At 40.4% G+C, this 21,496-nt stretch overlaps 2 protein-coding genes across 6 annotated transcripts; one reads left to right on the forward strand and one right to left on the reverse strand.

The window, feature by feature from the left end:
• Nucleotides 1-305: 305 nt before the first annotated feature.
• On the reverse strand, nt 306-3,838 carry drc3 (dynein regulatory complex subunit 3). Its single transcript, XM_069524830.1, has 12 exons — nt 3,781-3,838; nt 3,438-3,633; nt 3,246-3,362; nt 2,964-3,130; nt 2,681-2,827; nt 2,370-2,489; nt 1,898-2,281; nt 1,597-1,728; nt 1,407-1,479; nt 1,013-1,134; nt 621-752; nt 306-502 (listed from the first exon to the last, which is right to left on the reverse strand). Exons 2-12 carry the CDS (start codon nt 3,595-3,597, stop codon nt 395-397), a joined length of 1,662 nt encoding a protein of 553 aa, XP_069380931.1. The 5' UTR covers nt 3,598-3,633; nt 3,781-3,838; the 3' UTR covers nt 306-394.
• A 461-nt stretch (nt 3,839-4,299) lies between these two features.
• Nucleotides 4,300-20,911, forward strand: LOC109638736 (target of myb1 like 2 membrane trafficking protein). 5 transcript variants are annotated; one of them, XM_020101856.2, is made up of 16 exons: nt 4,300-4,431; nt 7,811-7,895; nt 9,215-9,293; nt 9,786-9,935; nt 10,368-10,502; nt 10,587-10,730; nt 10,970-11,086; nt 11,997-12,130; nt 12,527-12,569; nt 13,520-13,691; nt 14,168-14,282; nt 14,656-14,731; nt 15,657-15,731; nt 17,555-17,614; nt 18,159-18,195; nt 18,343-20,911. In XM_020101856.2, the coding sequence occupies exons 1-16, from the start codon at nt 4,380-4,382 to the stop codon at nt 18,486-18,488; spliced, it is 1,620 nt and encodes a 539-aa protein (XP_019957415.1). In that variant the 5' UTR covers nt 4,300-4,379; the 3' UTR covers nt 18,489-20,911. The 5 variants fall into 5 exon arrangements, with proteins under 5 accessions (XP_019957415.1, XP_069380651.1, XP_019957416.1 ...); XM_069524549.1 differs by lacking the exon at nt 4,300-4,431 and adding an exon at nt 5,208-5,340; XM_069524550.1 differs by lacking the exon at nt 17,555-17,614.
• The last annotated feature ends 585 nt before the right edge of the window (nt 20,912-21,496 follow it).

A 21,496-nucleotide genomic window follows, 5' to 3' on the forward strand; every position in this document is an offset into this window, starting at 1 on the left:
TTACCCACAATAATTAAATTCTTTTAACATCAAGACACATTAATTATTATCCAGCTTTTAGGTCTTTTGGTTTTTTTTTATCCAACCGACCAACAAACAAACAAGGGTGAAAACAAAACCTCCTTGGCAGGTAATTAATCTGCTTCTCTTCAACAAGACTAAATATTCATATCCCAGTTTTCTTTATTGTCTCAAGAAAGGTAGAAAGAGACTGAATTAACAGGTGAAATTATTTCTAAATCTGTTATTGGTTATGGAACAAATACATAAAACAACTGAACAATATTGTTTCTTGAACACAGTGATATTTGTTGTTTGACAGTGGTCCCAGAAGGTTGTGAGAATGTCCTGTCACATTTTAATAACAAGTATGTGAATGAAATGAATGTCTGCCTCAAAGATCTTGCCACTGGAACTCCTCCAGCTGTTCCCGCAAATGGTCCATATGCTTGAGGGTGTCTGAGATGCACGTGTGGTTCCGCTTAAGTTCTTTGTCTTGAATCTGTAATAAGTAATAAAAACAAAATCAAACAATAAGACAGTGAGGTGCAAAGGAGAGGTTTGTCAATCATGAAAATTTGAACTGGGCTGCTCGCTGTAAGGTAATTCCAGCTCCCTACCCCTTTAATGAGGGACACTTTCCAGGCATTGACACGTGTAAGCATCTGAGTCTCTCTGTCATTGATCTTCAGCAGGTGGTTATCGTGGCCGGTGGTCAGTGCGTCCATCACCATGTTCTTGTTTGTAAACAGCTACAGAGAGAGAACACAGGTACGAGGGGGTGAGGGCACTGATACTGGTAATGACCAATGTCTCTGCATCATCTGACAAAAAACAAACCTGGTCTTTAAGATGTGTGGTTGTAGGATAACACTGGTGTGTCAACATGGCAGAGTGTGCAGACAGTAATATAATATAATCAGTGCTTTTACTTTGAGGCTATAGCAGCCTACAGTGACTATAATATAATCCTATCATTTAGCCAGTTTGGTTCAAAATAGACAACACTTACCCATCTAATGTCCCCTGACATGTCCTCTCCCACGCTGTCCGAGGCCACCTTCTCCAGAGTTGCTAAAGCAATATCTCGCACATTCTGATGATAATTATCCTCCAGATCTCGACATTGGGCAAATGTATGATTGTGTTAAAGGTGTCATTTACACAGGACTTAATAAATCACAATGGGACTCAATTTTGATAAAATCCAGGATTGGATGAAAGCGAAGGTGGTTTCTGAGGATCTTGTTCACAAGTGAGGGTAAGACTAGGGTAGACAGAGTTAGATCTTGCATTGTATTAAGATGTAGCTTGATATTGTCTCTCATATAAATATAATAAACATTTAATTTATAGCAATACTCACTCAACGTTATCGCAAATGATGCAAAAAAAATGAAAAGGATATATCCCTTGCACAGTTTCAGTGAAGCTGTCAACCATGTCTGAGATGTTGATGTCCAACTTTGTGATGATGTCCTGAAGTGAGAAAAATAGTATTTTATCTAAATCTACAGCATCTATAATAATTTGTACACAGTTACATGAGAATCAGCTCAACTCCGCAATTGACTTTCAGTTTACACACACACTTACCTCCAGCTGGCTGTTGAGCTTAAGCTCCAGTGACATTAGGCTGTTAGAGAGCTGGTTGATTGCATCATTGCAGTGGTGGATCTTGACCTGCAGTTTGTCTGGTTCTGATAACTGCTGCAACTCCACCATCCTCTTGAAAGGCATAAAATAAAGATAAACTTTACAGATCCCACAGCAGAGAAATTCACTTGTGTCATGAATATTAGAGACGTTGATCTCCTTAAAGCAGATTTAATGAGTTATTAATGTTTTAATTTCTCGGTGCAAGTCCTTTAGAAACACTATTTATGGCCGAGCTCACCTCTTGGTGTTGCTGCTCAAATTCTGCCAAAATCTGTGATGTTTTCTTCTGATGGTCTGTCACAACCTTTGTGCGACCACTGAGGAAGGAGTTTAACTCTGCCTCTCTTTGTTTATGCTCTGCCAAGCCTATTTCAAATAACTGCACACAAAGTCCCACCATTTGCTGCTCAAATGTAAGCATTGGGTCAAGGAATTTAAGGAACGATATCCCAGATGAATATGTCATTAATACACCAACATGGATTAGAAAGCCAAGAATCAAAGGATATGTTTGAAGCAGATGAGCCACTCCTGTCACACTTTGCAGTGTGTCCGCTTCTGGATCGTCTTTGAACATGCTCTTAAACAGATTAGAACCATTGAGGAACTCCACAAAGGCGTCCTGTAGGAAAAAAGAACTGACCTGTGCATTTGCAAGTTTGAACACTCAGTGGACAATGACTGCATCACAAACAAGAGCTTTAAGTTACTGTGTGTAATTGGAGTTCTGCTTTCCGGCTTTGCTCAGCATCATCAGCTTGTTGTTTCTGCAGCTCTTCTTGTCTCATTTTCTCAATGGCAGTGTAGTGTTTGATAGATGCTTCCTTTTTCTGCACAGACACATGCTTTTTAAAAAATAGAAATATCAACATGGAAAGATAGAAAAACCTATGATGACAATTATCAAAAAGACTTTGTCATTTTCATGGCTTTCAGAAAATTAGCTGTAAAATATGTTTGCTTAAAAGCAGAAAACTTGGTGATTGCAGTAGATTACTAATGTATCATTGTTTATACTTACTGTCTCTTCACTAAGCAATCTGAAGTTCAGGCATGTCAAGTTTGGAAAGAAGGCAGCAATAAAGAATCTGTAATCATCCTCCTTTGAGATAGGATTTCCAGATAGGTTGAGGGTGAACAATTTCTTGAATTTTGTGAGGGAGAGCACCTTTAAAATTAATTAGAATTACATTAGAGTTATATAAGCATACCGCAGTACACAAATGTTGCATCAACCTAAATGCAATACTGATGCATATGCATATCATATATGTGACAGATTTGTAAAGGGATTTTTTTGTTACATTATCCAGTTGTTCAAGGAGGTTGTTTGAGATGCTGAAATGAGAGAGTTTCCCAAGTCCATCCATGTTTTCAATGACAGAGATTCTGTTGTTGGACAAATTCAGAACTTCAAGCTTCCGCAGAGACTCCAGACCCTCAATCTTTTCTATTCTGTTGAAAGACAGATCTGAAAGACACATTCAGAATGATGTTGGTTATTCTCGATAGTTACTGGACTCTAAATGTGCTTGTCACCATTTGAGCCATTACATAAACAATGCAAATACAAAGCTCCATCTTACTGAGCCATGTCAGATTCACCAGATGCTCCAGGCCCCAAATCCTCTCTATGAGGTTGTTGTTTAGATAAAGCCTGGTCAAGGATGTGAAGTCCCACAAGTTGTCAATCTTCAGGATGTCTGTGAACAGATGATGCCTAAGCACAATTCACTTTCATACACTGATTGATATTTTTTTTATAATTTTGCTCTTACATTTGAAGTCCAGACGTATAGTGAGGACTTCATTAAAGTGTATTCCCTCCGCCCTGGCAATTGTCCCAGCCTGATCTCGAGGAGTTTGCTCATCAACTGCCTTCCGCACAATCTCCTCATCCATCAATATGGGCTGAGCTGCACCACACTGCCAGCTCATGCTCCTGTTGGTTGGGTCGCTTTACTTCAATGAGCTCTAAAATAACAGAATAAACGAAATCTAACACATCTGAAGTAAACGGTGACCACTTCTTCAAACTTGAATAAACTATATCAAACAAACTAGTCACCGGGGTCAGCTGAAATCTCATCTACTGTTATTTTACCAACGCAAAATACTTACACCACGTTTTAGCCCCTTGATGAATTCTTCGTTTACGCACTGTCACTTAGCAACCGACTCGCTTCAGGCTGCGTTCAAGGGCAGTCAAGTCAATTGGTTAGGAATAAACTTTCAACCTCCAAATATACTTGCTTGGCTGATTATTATGTCATAACAACATATATATATTTTCAAATATGTCAGCTATTAACAAACTAAGATTTCGTGCACCGTTTCTCTCTTTGGTTAAGTATATATATTTTATAAGTGCAACATGTGCACTAACAAGCCGCTTGTTATGTGCTTTTAAGTATATTTAAGATTATTCATGCTTGAGTTCATTTCAAATGTGTATTTCTTTACACATATATTTTATACATATATATTTACACAAACACAAACACACAATTATTTTTGCGCCATCAAGTAGAACGGATATTAATATTTCTAAGAACATGTCTTGAACGCAGCTTCGGTTGCCAAACGTGACGGACATTACTTGTAGCCATACGTAACGAGGTCTCTGGACCTTTCGACCAATAGGATTCTCGTGTGGGCGGGACTCCTCCGGGCCTCAGCCTCCGTCACTCCAGGTCCTGAGCGGATTGTTTGTTGTCAAGATGGAGTTTTTACTCGGGAATCCGTTCAGCACTCCCGTGGGTCAGTGTGTAGGTACGTGAGCCTCCCGGTCATTCAGTAAAGACGTGACACTTTCTCCACCGCACGGAATTTAAGCGTGGGTTTTCATTCGGTGTTTTTTTTTTTTTACCGGGGTTTATTCACGGTTTAACCGCGAGCTAGCCGGTAGCATCATTGCAGTAAACGTCATCGACTCGGGTTGAGCCTCTAGCTAATGTTAGCCTGCTAACCTACACAACTTAGTGAGCGTTTGTGTTGACGCTCCTGCACAGTGTTTAAATGATTTTAAATGTTTGCACTTTATTTGAATTACACACACACGTGCAGTAACTTATATTCGCACACACTCCACACAGTTAAAGTCGATGCTTCATTTGCAACGATTGTCACACTGCACCTTTGAATGTATATAGAAATACATTTGTCTATCTTGATATAGTGCCCAGTCCTTCATTCCAGAGGCATTTCCTTTTCTCTTCTTTTTTTAGAATTATTTAAACTCCTGCAGAACAGATGTGAACTAAACCTTGATTTCTCCCTCTGCAGATTTATGTTTAAGTAAATCCAGCTGTAAACAGCTGTCACAGAAGCATTTGTTTATTTATTACGTCTTTTTTTCCTGGCTGTCATGGAGCAAGCTGCTCTTTTTATAAATAACGAACATCTGTGTAGAAGCCCAGACTTTCTCATGTTCTTACTCTTACACTTTTTTTCCCACTTTCTCAAGATAGAAAGTAGATGACCATGCAGCACTTTACTCAAGTTCATTGATGCAACTTTGTAAGACAGAAGACTTTTAGAAGTAGAGCGCCTGAGTGACCACCTACTGTGTGCCATGCCATTCAAGATGGCCCTCAGGCACCAACTTTGAGCATCATCTCTGGCATTTTCCCCACAGTTGTTCTGGGCCAGTTTGAATTTCCAACTGGACAGAGATGCCAGGTATCTCCTGATCTTTTTGGTTGAGTTGCTGCACTGTGCAGACTTTTACATCCTGAATCTGTTTGGCTGTTGCTAGGGATCAACTTACTCATCTTGATTAAAGAGAGAGAGGCAGGCAAAGGAGACAAAGAGCAACTGATGAGGGATGCACTGGGTTTTATTCAGAGACAGAGAAGGGGTTAGAGGTAGTGAATGATGCACGCAGGTGTGTGCCGTATGTACATATCTGCATATCAAGAAGTTTCTCTTTTATGTTTACTCTCATCTTCATGATGCAGCATAATGGTGAAGTCACTATGGCTGTAAACATAGTGGTTCAGGGCTGTTATTACAGAGAGCTGAAGTAATGCATTTCTGGAAGTGGCAATACAGAGGTGCAGTCACACATTTCAGCTGATAGATCCTGAACATGACTAGAATTTGCAGCCAACTTTTGGCAAACATGGGGAAACTGATACAAATCATGAGCTCTGTACAATAAAAAGCAAACAAATGAGGAGGACAAGTGAAAACTGTTGTTGTAAGGAAAAGTCTTAAAGGATAAAAGATGGAGAGATGGTGCCAGACAGGGACAGGGATTTGTAGCTTTGTTGGCAGTGCATGGCACAGCCTGCCACTGGTTAAAGCCATGTGATCAACTGGGTTCACTGGTGTGATGTTGAATCCCAGGACTTGGGGGATTGACACAACACCACGACTGAAAGCACTCAGCAGGCATTTAACTTCATTAGCAAGGTTTTGATTGTTCAAGGTCATTGTAGTTCGTTTCACATGAAGAGATCAGATATTTTTACTTCCCTGCCACCCATACTATACCCTTCCTGCACCTGACAATCCACTTGAGGGGATTACATGGGATATTTTAGTGGAAGTGGCTGGTTAATTCTTCCAAACTCACGTTATATGTTGTATACAGCCAAACACCAAGACTCAGTGTGCTACTCATGCTGAACTTCACTTAATTTCACTCTTTTTTTGTACATGAAAGTGCTTGTAGATGAGGGTTTGCCCCAAGAAAGATGCCGGTCACTCTATTGTTGCTCCCTGTCTGTGAGAAGTTGATTAGGGGAGGTAGAGCATGAATAAGTCACGGCTATCAGGCTCGTCCAACTTTGAGCATCCCAAAAGTAAGGCAACATAGCCCAGTGAAAGGTTCTTGGTCTGGGCATGACAGCCTGCCCAGGGCCCCTGGGCTTCAGAGAGAGGAGCTCCTCCTGTCCAAGCTCAGGAATCCTCTAATGAGAATCTATTGACTGACAGCCACGGGAACTCAGTCACAGCTTCAGAAACAGATTCTTTTTTTGTTTTCTGGAAAATCTCACCCCAATTGACTGCTATCCTGAAAGATATCAGCATTCACAGACATGATGGATGGATTCGGGGGAAAGGAGAGGAAGGAGGAGATGGAGCGAGGAATGCATTGATGACTGCAGCGCCAGTTCATCACTGTAGCTTCCCGCAGTCTGGATCACATTATTACTCACCAAAATGCTATTAAATTGTAGGGTGGAGTGTGAAAGGGAGAGCAGGTCTCTGTGGCTGCTGTTTTTTATCTGTTACATCAGTTGACCGACTACACAGACACAATAAACTTCACTTTCCCCTAAGATGTTTTCAGGCTTTTACTATAAAGTTATTAAACATTTTAAACTTACTTACTTTAGTTAAGAGTCATTTTGTCAAATTTCCCTCAGTGAAAAAATTTCTGTCTGTATTTTAGTTAAAGTAGTTGTCATCAGTGACTGGCTGCTTTCTTAAAGGTCATAGTCAGTTTAGAGATCAACAAGTTTAAAGACATCCTCACAGAGCCACTAAATATTAATGAAGAGGCACAAGCTGTGTTCCAATAATATAACAATATTCATTATTTAGTGTAATGATTGGGATCTAACAAATGGTGTTCTCTGCCAAAGTTAGAACTGTAAATAATCCCAATTAATTATTTGTTAATTTACTGTAAATAGATGTTATGGACATCCTTACACTTGATGGCAAGATTTCAGGAGTTTTATATTGTAGACATACATATTTATTTGAATAGGTGAAAAAGGTTGTCATGTTGTTTATTATAGGTTAAGTGAGGACATGAAATGTTTGACTGACTAAATGTGGGACACCAGAGAAACTGAAAGCACAGAAATCTGTCACGACATGCTGACTTGCTTACACAACAGTTTTTACTCTCAACCTTATGTAAACCAGAGGCTGCTTCAATTAGTGTTCATCAACTTAGCACGGGCGACAACCAAGCCTAACTGAAATGCAGCATCATGCTTGCTAGTGAGACAGCTTCAAACAGTGGATCGGGTATCGAGGTTAAAGTTTTCTTCAGTGACAAAAACATTCATGGGCTTCCTCTGTCCTTGCATCAGTATTAAAGTCACCTAAAAACATTATCTTGGTATCTGAAAAAAACTTTAGTGGTGCTGCCAACGAATAAAAATGTTGAACTGTTTGTGTTTTCCTCCAGAGAGGGCCACAGATGGAGGCCTGCAGAACGAGGACTGGACCCTCAACATGGAAATCTGTGATATCATAAATGAGACAGAAGAAGGGTGAGCTCCTACTTCGATTGTTTCACGTCACACTGATTGACTGATGACTGAAGCTATTAATACACTGACTCTTGTGTTTCACCAACTGACACCACACGACAGAAAGCCTATTGTTTTCCTGAGGTGTCTCTCACTGAATGAATACCATTCTTATTCCAGCCTCCTACACTGAAAGATGCCCAGCCTACGATGGTTTATATGACAGATTCTACAAATCATTTTTTATTATCAGTACATCATGATCAATACTATTTCAACACAATGCTTTTTTACTCAAACATTTAGCAAAATAAATCCAAGCCATAAACATTATTATGTAGATATGAATGTTGCAAATTCTTTTTAATCAGGCTGCAATTGCTTTATGTACAGTAAAATATTGAGTTCTACTTTTTTTCTAACACCAATAAACCCACCTGGAGAGAAATATTTTAGTCGTCATTAAGATACAGTGGGGCAAACTAAATAGACACCTGTATAGTCTGATGATTATTTTAAAGGCCTTTTTTTGAATGCATGTTTTTCCATTTTCCCCTCAGCACTTTTCCCTTGAGCTTTTCACATTCTTCATGCCTACACACACTCATTGTGTTGGCATGCGATGTGGGGCCCTCTCTGACACACACAGACACACATACAGCGACGGAAAGAGAGAGAAAGAGAGAGAGTAATAGAGGGAGTTCAGCTTCACAGAACACAGAACTTCTTGTCTTCAAGATGTTTAGCAGGTTAGACAACGTCTGCCTGGCACCCAAGCTGGACTTGAGGTTCTGTTACTAAAAATTCATTCAACTGTGATTTTAAAAAAGTACAATTTCTTTGAGTGTCTTTGAGTTCACAAGTCTCTGGCATGGTTATCTTAGGGGTCGTGGGCTGAAAAGTTTGGGAACCCCTCTCTTATCACATACTTACCCTTGCAGAGTACTGTCCAAGGATGTGGTACACTAACTCTATCACTTATACATAGACAGAAGACAGATAGAAACTTTATCTCAGTAAATGTACAAAAAGCTTAGTATTTGGTTTGATCTGCAGTGAAGAGAAGAACAGTTTGAGTCAGAAAGCCAACCTGGGCTCTTCCTGCACGGACAGCTTTGATCCTGCCTTGGGAAAACCACAGTCACGCAAAACCAAGAAAGGAAAAACAGATGGTGCGACGATACCTCTCATTCTTAGTCAAGCAGTAACACAGACAGAGCGACTGGCATGTGTTATATGGCACAGAAAAATAATTTATTCCAGCAAAGACAAAGATGTTATGCCCGCTCTCAGCTGGGGTCCTTAAATGTGGCTGTATCTTCTCTCCTGTGTCCCTCTAGGCCAAAAGATGCCATGCGCGCACTGAAGAAGAGACTCAGCGGCAACAAGAACTACAGAGAAGTGATGCTGGCACTAACGGTAAGACGACATATCAGTTGGCATTGTTTTGCAAAAGTGACTTTGAGTGTTAGGACATTTTGTGATCATTTGGTTCTCAGGAGGCTGCGTCCATGCTGTTATTGCTTGGCAGTGTGTGTCTGCCACATTTAAAGGTTGCACCCTGCGTTAAACCTGACCTCTCCTGATCTTGTGTTCTTGGTCATTTTATTCTTCTGTGTCTCTTCTCCCAGCCGACGTCAGGGAAGTTTTTATCTGTCTGACATTGCTCGTCTTTCATTTTCTTTTATAGCAGCTGTGCTTTTTGAGGTGTGTTCTCAGTTCTCACCCCCCTCCATGTCTTTGATAGCTCTGCTAGCTAAAAGCCCCTCTGTGTGATGAAAGCATCCTGACTGAGACGTTTTGTGAACAGTCTTCCACGTTCTCTGCTGCTTTTCACAGGCAAACTTTAATCCTTTGCAGTTTTTTTTATTCTGCCAGGCTTATATCTCCGTTTCATCTCCCTCTCTGCAGGTATTGGAAACATGTGTGAAGAATTGCGGCCACAGGTTTCATATCCAGGTCGCAAACAGAGATTTCATTGATGGCGTTTTGGTCAAAATCATCTCTCCCAAAACCAATCCTCCAACTATCGTACAAGACAAAGTGCTGTCGCTCATACAGGTAAAGAGCTCTCTCTGTTTCTGCTGCTCTTAGTGCTTAGAAGCCAAGTGGCCTCTGTATGCGCCGCCTCCCAGGTGTTCTGACTGCAGCCTCTGGTGCTGCTATCCACTTACCTGAGATCTGTTCAGCCAGCAGGTGGTGTTCACTCTTTCTATTCCTGCTGCCCTCTAAATATTTATAGGGATTTGTTGAAGGGTAGCCAAAGGGACATTCCTCTTTTAGCCACTCTTCTACGTCTGTTTACACCATCAGTGAGTGTACAATGTCGGGGAGGATGCAATAGATCTGTGACCATAGATGTTTTTGCTCACAGGACAGTAACAAAAAAGCTATTTTACTTACACTGTGATATAAAATCAATAAAATAACTATGAAGTCCTTTATTCTAATTGCACTTTGTAATGTGTGTGTATTTTCTGTGTGTTGCTACAGGCCTGGGCTGATGCCTTCAGGAGTAGCCCTGATCTTACTGGGGTGGTTCATATTTATGAGGAGCTGAAGAGGAAAGGCATTGAATTCCCAATGGCAGACCTAGACGCATTGTCTCCAATTCACACACCACAGAGGGTGAGAATAGAGAAAAACACAGACTGCACAAACACATGTTTATGCACATTAGTAATATATATAGTTATTATTTTCTTTTTCCAGGGTACCCCTGAGGTTGACCCAGCGATGATCAAGTACCTAGCCCCTACATCCCCTGCTGCCGCAGCTCCGAAACCTGCCCCGACCCCTGTTTCTACCCCACCGGTCTCCAACGTGCCCGGTCCCATTACGGCAACAGCTGAACAGGTGAGAGGCCTCGACCTTTAATGTTTTGCGGTAATTGTTGCCAGTAAAGTGAAGTCAGCTTCATTTATTTATTCGGCCCGTCAGTCTGTAAATCTTAATCCAGAATTCAGTAATCAAGTGCATGATTTAAAACAGATTACAAGCTTTCACTGCCACTCAGTCTACTGCCTTCAAGAACATCTGCTGCACTGCCGACACTGGACAAGTCCAAAGTGACCTTTGACCCTCTGTGCTTTCAGATTGCCCGGCTGCGCAGTGAGTTGGACATAGTGAGAGGAAACATCAAAGTCATGTCAGAGATGCTAACAGAGATGGTTCCCGGCCAGGAAGGTGCCTCTGACCTCGAGCTGCTGCAGGTTAGATAAATACACTACGAGGTCCAGCTTAACCACACGCACAACTTCTTCACCCATTACTATGACTTTTCATCATAGTTAATGGAATATAATTAACTAAACTTTAAAGTTGCTAAAATTGTCAAGCTAATTAAAGTTAGATTATTGAGAGCAATTTTTTGTACTTTGTATGAGATTATCTGACAAGAGATCACAATAATTCTATAAGAAATAAGTTCTTTTGAATCCCTAACATTGTAAAAGGGAGGGAATTCAAAGCAAAAAGCTTTCCAACGCTGCATGTCAGATGAAACATTTTGCAGCCACTAGGGGGAGTGTTGCCTTTAGTTTTCAGAGGAAATGCTCAACTCCCCTTCAACTGCTCAAGTGGCAGTTGGCCCCGGTACAATTCTTGGAACTGGCAATTAACCAGAGGTATAGAAAGTCATGGAGAGTTTAATCTGTTGAGACCAAATCCACTCTGGAATTTGTGTCAATAGCAAGGATCTGGCTTTGTGCTGATGAACCCATACAAGTTGTAGTTGTTACATGGAAACTTTTCTGGCTTTGATTTTTGTTCTTTTCTCTCCAGTTGTTTCTGAAAAAGCTTTTGCCGAATTTTTACGCAGCCGAGCAAATATTTCTGACTTGCTCAACACTGGATGCCTTGTAAAAGACATTAACTGAGAATTTTCCCCATTTTGGACAAAGCTCTCCACACATTGTGCCAAAATGGAGCCGTATAATAGTGCATGTGTCTGACAAGATAATTTACAGGGTTGAGTCATTAGTCAATATACAATTGCTTATTTGTGTGTGTCTGCCTGTCCTTCTCTCTACAGTTCACTTTCTCCCTTTTTCTGTTTCAATCTAAATTGATTAATCAGTTCATGTATTGATCAATATGTTGGTGTTGTTCCAATCTATCAAGGAGCTGAACAGGACATGCAGGGCCATGCAGCAGAGGGTGGTGGAGCTGATTTCACGCGTCTCTAATGAGGAAGTGACCGAGGAGCTCCTCCATGTCAACGACGACCTCAACAATATTTTCCTCCGCTATGAGAGGTACAGTCAACAGAACAAATCGGAATTAGTTTCTTTTGGAAATCGGGGGCAGAATTAGACATGATTTGTTTTCTCATGGTAAAAAAGACCAAAACTTTAGGCCAATGAATTTAATCAGTAAATAATTGTTGGTGGTGAAACAGCATCTCAGACTTTGATTTTAAAGATGACACTCTATGTGATTATACCTGAACATATCAAAGATTTTTTTATTTGGTATTTTGGAGTTAGACATCTCCTTTGAAGCACTGTGCAACTCACTTCTTTTTAAAACACTCTGTGGCTTCAAACAGCTAAACTGTCTCTTTCATGAAGTTTCTGAAGATGAGAGATGCATAAACATTTGAAGCCCACAAAGGATGTGATAAAACACTCAAAGGTTTTGTTTCTTCACAGGTATGAGAGATACAGGTCGGGTAGACCCGCACAGAACAACGGGGTAAGTACTATCAATCGCATCTCCATGTGCAATGCAGGAGCAGAAATACAACATCCCACACTTTCTCTTAGGATTGCCACTACTGTGATTGCTTTTAGCATATTTTCAGAAACATTTTGATGCAGCTACACCGTCTGTGGCACTTTGTCTAACATTCCAGATGCTATGAGAGATGTTTCAATGATAAATGAGTGCACATAGCCATTTGTTGTGCTTATTTTACTGTGTCAGTATCTGAATTCATAATGACTATTTGCTTATATTATAATAGCATACACATGCATTTGTAGCTTTGTAAAATTGGACAAGCAAAGTGGAACATGTTCCAATCTGCTATTTAAAGTGTACATTTGCCAGTATCAGCGATTTGCCTAGAGGACTGAAGCATCTCTCACTACATCCCACATAGCTGTTTATGTTTGTGTTCCGTTGATCTTTCTGTGTGCTCTGTCTGTTTGTGTTGTGGCTAGCTGACGGAGGCAAGTATCACACCAGCACCGCGTTCAATCCGAGCCAGAGAGTGGGGATGAACAGAGTGATGAATGTTAACACTTCTGTTGTATGGAGCAAATGCTTAGACCCATGTGATGTGTCAACATCAGTTACACTGTGAAACTAGATGATGTGCAGTGTCCTCCTCCCTCCTCCTTCTTGCCTCCTGTCTCACACATCCGAAGTCTTGCACACTGTTTATTCACCCCGTGTTGTTCCTGTGTCTAACCTCCACTCCACAGCTTCTGACCCACAATGTTGTCCTAGATTGTGTAAATTGTCAATCCTGTGGCATTTTAGTAGCTGTAAACTATTTCCTCTGTATACAAAGGAGAAACAACAAACTCATATATTTCCAAATCTCTATTAGCTGCCAGACCTTTAGTAAAAGCAAGTACTTCACGCACCCATTCATAATTGCTGACAGTCACCTTTCTCTCCCTCTCTTCCTCTCCCAGATGTTGAATGAGGCCACAGAGGACAACCTGATAGACCTGGGCCCAGGCTCCCCTGCTGTGGTCACGCCCAGGATCACATCCAGCCCTCCACCGCGCTCCACTGCAGGGGCCACTGCCTCCCCAGCCCATAACCCCACGACAGCATCGCTGTCCACCGCACTAGCTGGCCTGGGTAAGAACTGAATTATATTATTTTCCAGTGGGTAGGAAAATTGTACATGGGAAAAAAAGGTTGCTAACCTGCACAGACAATGTCGTTTACACTTACTCTCATTAGAGGTGTAACATCCATTCACTTCTCAGCAGTCTCTGCAGACTTGGCAAAGGAGAAGCAGTGGAGTATAAAAAGGCTATAATCTGGTTGCTAATGGGAAATAAGCCCAGCAACATAACTCACGGCTACCACCTCTGATGGTTTCCTGGAAATCTTTGCACACTGTAGAACTGGTTAAAGCCTAAATATATTGTAATTCTTATTTTGTTGAGTAGACACAGCCACATTCTGCTGAATTGAAGAATTGTGTTAAAACAGTCTGTAATCCTGAAGATGAAAAATCTGCTTTTTCATTCCTTTTCTTGTGTTTCTTAGAATCTTTCTTAATTGTTCTCAATTTTGTCCTTACTCCTCTCTTCTGTCACCTACTTAAGATGTAGGTTCGGACAGCGTGACTGGGACCCTGTCGTCTCTATCAGGCCACAACCGGGACGACTTTGACATGTTTGCCCAGACCAGGAGTAGCTCTCTGGCTGAACAGCGCAAGAAGTAGGTCAAGATTTCATTTTGCCTCTGGGGCAGCCCAGGTCCTCTTATGATGTTATTCAGGGTATCATTTATTTCAATTAAATAGTTATTCATAGCCACCTTTTAATAATAAAATACACCCATGGGCACTTTTATACTGTTCGAATTATAATGCAGTGGTAATGGCCTCCATGTTGTTTTGTCCCTCACCCGGCCCCTTATCTCCTAAAATGAGCTATTTCTTTTGTTAGTATATCCTGGGTTCATATAGAAGACGGGTTTGGTTATTGTGTTACTAAGGAAAGTCTTGTGGGATAAAACTTTAATTATATAACCTTGCGTTGGCACTTAAAATTTTTCTATTTATCTATTTTGTTTGTGTTTTCATGCACAGTGTAAAGTATGAGGACCCGCAGGCTCTGGGTGGCCTGGCCTCAGCTTTGGATGTGAGACAGCAGAATGCAGGAGGGGTGAGTACAATGAAGCATGTAGTTGATACATCTTTCACCCATATGGTGTTTGGGTGCTGTGTTTTTTTATAAGGTGTCAAGGCTACCTGTTCCAGTCTGTCCTTAGGCGTCGGTCACTCTTGCATGTAATGGTCTGTTCTGTTCTGTTTGTCCTACAGTGACATTTCTGCCATGTGCAGTGATACTTAAACTTTGAACAGAGGTTTAGGTTTTTTTTCCTAGCTCTGATTAGCTATAATAAATAGCCCACATGTAGCTATTTAGATAAAAGCATTGATATGAGTAGGCACTCAAAATGGGTGCAAAATCTCATAGCCTGCAGTTTCTTTATCCAAACCAGTCACTTTTTGTATTTGTCCAGGCAAACATTAGTTTCTGCAGGTAATTTAGATTACTTGCAGGTAATTTGAGAATCGGGTTTTGCATTCTTCAAAATGGATATCAGCTCTTTCTTAGTCCAGTTTCTGTTTAACTTTACAGTTTTCACAGAAAGTCAAACACAGAAGTCACGTTAGTTTCAATATTTTCCGAGTTGCTCTCCATGTCTGAGCACACTTTGCAATGCATTTGCATGGTTATCTCTGGGTACACAGATTCTGAAACCTGAGCTGACAAGCATACTGACACACATAAGCAGACAAACAGTGGTGATTGCACATACCATCCCTTTTTAGTTACCTCGGGTACCCTGTTTCTACTACAGTACTTTTTCTTTATTTATATATTTTCCTCATTTTCATCTTTATGGAATGAACCTTTCGCCATTTCCTCTCTTCTCTTCATTTTTCCTTCTCTTGAAATGAAAATCTTCTTTTACATCTTTGGCCTCTCCTCTGTCTCTCTCTCTGCACTGTATGCTATGCTGTTGGTAGGGGCCTGCTACCTTTCTTCTCTTGTGTAAGGTGTTGTTCTGTTGTTGATTCAGCTGAGGGTAAAAGGGGATGATAACCCAGCAGATCAGGAGCTGCCCATAGACAGCTGGCTTATTACCCAAGGAATGGTGAGGACTCCATCCTCAGTGTGTCCTCCTAATAACCTCCCCTCATGTCCACCATCACCCCCAACCTCCTCCAGCATCATCATCATCATCCATGCACTTAATGTTCAGTTTCATCTTACTACTCTGTCCTAGAATTCTCAAAAGAAAAAACAATGTTTTCAGCCCTTAAGACTACCCACTCCATATCTTGTACTGTAATACTCTAGTGTTGGGCAATATGACTATACATCAATACAACGCCTGAACAGTTTGATGAAAATACTGAACGGACTAAATTTTGCATGATGCAGTACCTTCATTTTGTATTTCATTTACCATATAAGTCAAAAATGATTTTATTTTCCTGAAAATGAATAATCATGATGCGCTGACATAGTTGATTTTCTATTTCCATATTGCTCACCTCTATTGTATTTGATTGACATTATTACACTGATGCTTTCCACATTACTATATCCTCTCTGTGGATGAACTAATAAGCATAACCGGTCCCCAGGAGCATCCATCAGCTAGACCCATCTCCTAACAGTCATACACTAAAATAGCAGAGGATTACAGATACTTTCACTACACAGCAAAGTCCATATCAACAAAGGTGATTACTGTTTAAGTACAGATAGTATGCTCTCTAAATTTCAAGTATAGGAGAAGGTGGTTTGCTGTGTAGTGCTGAGTATTTGTGAGTCTGTGATAACACATTCGATGTTATTAATGTCAACCTCCCATGTTTCACTCTCTAAAACACAAATAGATTGACTAACAGATGAATCACTAGATGTAACATCAGTTAAGAGTTTAACAATTATGTTGCTGTTTTGACTGAATGTTTAAGTATAAAGGATTAAACGTTTGTCACTGTACCTTTAAGAGTCATGACAGGGATAGACAACTTATTTTGCACTTCTCTACAACACAGCTGCATGTATTATATATTTTTTCTTCCTGTGAATGACTTTCACTGCCCCACTGCCTTGGCCTGTCTTTTCATTTGTCTCTTCACTGCGTCAACTGTGATGTCACATAGAAACCTCGTCTGTGTTTTTATAACAGGTTTTTGTTGCCTCTATTCAACTTTGATATCAGATCAGTGTCAACATTGATTCTTTGCACAGGCAGTGAAAGGATGAGGATGGACTTAAAACATTTTTTAAGTTAGATAGTTCTCTTTTTTCCATTTCCCAGCAGTCCTGATTGTTGCCCAACACCTCCATAAGCACAAATGTACATCATCCACTCTAACATTGGCCTCCATCATCACAGTCACTCCACGCCATGCAGCATCGCTCAAGCTCTGTGCACCCTATGTGGTGTGTGCGTGCAGCACGTTTTTGTGTATGCTGTGGGATTGCCCTGCTCCTCGACGGTCCCTGTGCTTTCAGCTTTTCCCGTCCAATCAATCTCTTAATCACGTTCTAGCGATTTGCTCATTAACTAATGATGTGGAATGATTAACACTGCTGTGTGACATTAGCCAGCAGCTGTTACGCCATGTCAGCTCTACAGAACTAATGAGAACAATACACAACCTGGGAACTCCTGTTCCCTTAGAAGACAGTCTAAGGGAACAGGTAAAAATTGTTGCACTCGGTAAAACAGTAAGAGCACAGAGTCGAGGGGGGCTGAGTGTTGGCAGAGCAACTTTTGTTTTTGTCCTCATTTTGATTTGATTCATTTTTTATCATCTTCCCTTTTGAGCCTTTGGTGATTCCTATTGTTATTTGTGTTTGTGTGTTGCCTTTTATGTTTTTTTGTTTCGGTTGGGTGTCTTTCTCTTGTGTGGCTTTGGTGCTGCCCCTTGGTTTGTCCATGGCTTTGCTCCATAGATCCCTGTATCGCAGTCCTCTGTCATGGATGACATAGAGGAGTGGCTCTGTGCTGACGTGGTGAGACTTCTTTACCTTGATTTATATCTTCTTTGCTTCTCTCTCTCCCACCCTCACTTTTTTTCATATATAGCACACTTTATCCATCCATCTCATAACTGGATACGTTAGGTTTAGTTTCCTTTAACTTCACGTCTTTTCATTCACCGTAACTTATTTCCACCAATGACTGACGGAGAATGGTTTATTATTGTGAGGTCTGGCCTCCTTCAGCTAACATGGCACTAATATGTTCAAACAGACGATAGGATCTTAGTTAACATATGCATGTGAAGGTTCTGAAGTTGGATTTAAGAAAGCTTCTTGTTGCATCCAAAAGTGTGTGAGGGATGCATGACTGACAGATTTCTCTTGAGCGTCTTTGTATCGATCTGTCTCTGTGTGAACTTGACAGGCATTCGAGTGGTATGATGCCTTTGTAAATCAAATTGTTTCTCAGTGTATATTAAGGATTATTTCTGTCATTTGAAATATAGACTTTTCAGTTCATAATAGTTTCTGCTAACTTGTGCATTTTACTGTTTTCTTTTTTCTTTTTTAATAGAAAGGGGATCCCACTGAGGAAGGGGTGACCAGTGAAGGTACAGACTCAATTAATGTAGACAATTGCATATGTTTCACTAGCTCAAACAGGTGGGGTTTTTTATTAGTTTACCCCACTCCACTAATTCATTATTATATAGTTCGCAGGCAACTGAAGAGAAAAATCTATTTATTTCCTTATTCAGAGTTTGATAAGTTCCTGGAGGAGCGAGCAAAGTCAGCAGACACCGTCGCATCTCCCATGGGAGCTAACCCTGCTCACCCAGCCCGAGCATCTGGTGGCTCCCACAAGAAGGCTGAACGGACAGAAGACGCCCTCTTTGCCTTGTAGACTGTTCTCAGAGAACCTTGTTGTCTCTCCAGGGCACCTAAAGGTACTCGACCTAGATGATTCCCCAACCAGACAGCCTTTCCAGTCCCATTTCACAGCTGACTGGCAGTGTTGTTGCAAGATCTCTCCTCTGCTTTGTCATTCTCATGTCAGTGTTGCTCTAACATACATTACTGCACTACTCTGATGCATTTAACTATAAATGCATGTATACTGTTAGTGTGGGATGTAGTACTCGCGGCCCTGCTTCTCATTTGTAACACGCCACCAAAGGAAGACGACCTAATTTGTCTGATGTGGTTTTAAAAAGTGTTAAATTACTGCAAGACGAATCGCTGCAGGTCCATGCATTTGAGTCAGTATGTAGGCCTACAATTATGACAATATTGTGATGTGTTACTACATTCAGCTAATTGCTAATTTATGCATTTATTGTTTAATGGTTTGTTCTGTACTCTGTCCTAGCGCTGTTGTTATTTAGCGTTTAAGTCTTTTAAAACTGAATTATGTGCAGAACACAACATGTGTTATAACCCAGTTTGCCTGAGGCAATGTAAAGAAAATAGCTAGCAGGCAAATTCTGCTACCTGGGAATATAATAGTTAAATTACAGCTAATCGCAATGGTTGTACGCCAGCGCTTTTTTTTAACCAAAGGGAATAGGAGAAAATTCTAAACAGCAGTAGTTAAGATTCTCTGCTATGTATTTCAAGTAGCTAAGGGGAAGGAACATGCACATTGATTTTTTTCAGTCCTTGTGGTCAGAAAAGACCACAACAAATCCACAAAGAGAAATATAATATTGAACACTTGTGTAGCCATTCCAAAGACGATAAAGGCTTTAACGACCAACTAGCACTTACTGTTGCCAGTCGAACAATAATCACGCCCGAGCATATAAATGTAAAGGGATCATGAACATTTTCCTTCCCCTGCTATGATTCATGTCTGTGCACTTTGAAGCAAAAACAAATCTGTATTTTGTCCTTTGTGTTTACAAGATGGTTACTATTTTTCTAGGGGAGGGGGAAATGGTCTGTAGATTGACTTCGTTTTGCACAACATAACTTTTTTAACTGTGTAACTGCAGCTCTTGTACCCACAGATGTGGAGAGATTAACTTTTAAACTTATGATTGCAGAACCTTAAAGTATTACGAATTGCATAAAGACAAGACAAAAATCTTTGCGCTGTCATCATACCTGACCACAAGACTCAAAGTGTAGCTTACAATAATGCGCTGTTGTAAAGGATGTATTCAAATAAGTAGATCTTCACTTACTCAATACTATGTAATCGATACACCTCAAAATACAGGAATTCTTTGTTTCTGTATCTGGTAAAAAATATATTGGCTCATTAAATCCAGACGTCAGAGAGGTTTATGTATTATTTGATCCCCTGATTGTATTTTTATAGATCATTTAAGAGAAAAAAACATGTCTGTGCCACTTCATCTTTTGTGGTTCAGGCTAAAACATGCAGCAAACAAACACTCATTTGATTTACACCATCAAAGACATATTTTCATGCTCAGTGTATTTTCATTCTGGTGTGATTCATCTGCTGTTGTTGGAGCAGCTGCCAAGGATTTGTGTGATTGACTGATTTCAGCAAAGTAGCTCTGACTTGAGTTTGCCTTTGCTGTACTTATCACACTTTGAGGCAAAAAACAATCCCATCTTCAGTCCAGCTCTTTTGCTGATGCTCTGTTTTGTTTTATCAAAGCAGTTTTTCCCCTTCAGTCCATTGAAGACCAAACGCCTTGTCAATCTAGACAGTCCAATTAAAACTCTTCCTAAATTGTCAAAGTCTAATTAAACTTTCTTTTTATCATTATAGTCCTTCTGCTGGGGGGAAATATAAATTATTTTGTGTATGTAATCATAAGGACTAAATATTTTATTACATATTAGTTGAGAAGAAAATACAGATTAATGAGCTTTAACTGTCTTCAATGCAGCAAGATTACATATAGTTTCAATATGGGTGCCAGGTAACTGAGATGATAGCGTTAAATCAGCAATCAACCATTGTGTCATTTTTGAAAACTAAACAAAAAAAAGTGACTAAAAATGTAACAGGAGATCCTTTAAAAGGGAACTTTTCTCTGTGTTTGTGTGTTTATGTATCTCTGGATCTGTAACAGAGTGTATTGTGTTACTTGCTTTTATGAAGCTTAAGTCCTTATGGCAACATGTATTCCTCTCAACATGGTTACTGAATGTCTTTTTAATACTGACGAGACAGAGCATTTAGTGGATATGTTGTGGACACGGCAGACAGAGGCTTGATTTCTAACTGTTGGGCTCCCGTGTCTGTTTGGCTGTGCCGCCTGCTGCCATTACTGATGGTCAGATTTTTGTTTGACCTAATGCACGTATATAACTGCCCAATAAAACACTAGCAATGTGTGACCTCTACCTCACAACTGCGTGTGGTTATTTTACATTGAAGGTGTCTGTGTCAATTTCTTCTGTCACCTTCATGCTGGTGCTGATGCAACCTGGCGTCAATCTTTCACTGCACTGGTCATAAACTGTCACATGAGCCTCTCACCCCCTCCTCCCATGTTGAAGTTGATGTGAAATTCCTCCATTCTGTTCCTCACGTACAATGTAAACTAATTCTGTTTTTGTTTTCTTTGGTAAGTCACATGTTGCACTGTCGAATCAAATCTAAGACTTTATACAAACACACCCCATCACCAACAAGGTTTTTATGCCACTCTGCTTCCCAGCTACTAACAACCACTCTGCAGAGCTTCTCTAGGTCACTGACCTACTTCCCCATCGAGCCTTTGTGGGTCTCCCACTTTGTGTTAAAGCGGCAGCACGTTCACACTATATTCAACTGATGCTGATCTGAAAAGTTTGTTGTTTTGTATTATTAGTTATTTAAGTGTGTTGTTTACAGGAGTCAGACTGACAGTGCTAAAGATAAATGAAATGTATAAACAGCAATGACAGGGTTGTTGGTTGTTTTTATTTTCAGAGGCAGGTATTTAT

Source organism: Paralichthys olivaceus, chromosome 5 (assembly GCF_024713975.1).
Source record: "Paralichthys olivaceus isolate ysfri-2021 chromosome 5, ASM2471397v2, whole genome shotgun sequence".
NCBI classification, from domain to species: Eukaryota; Metazoa; Chordata; class Actinopteri; order Pleuronectiformes; family Paralichthyidae; genus Paralichthys; species Paralichthys olivaceus.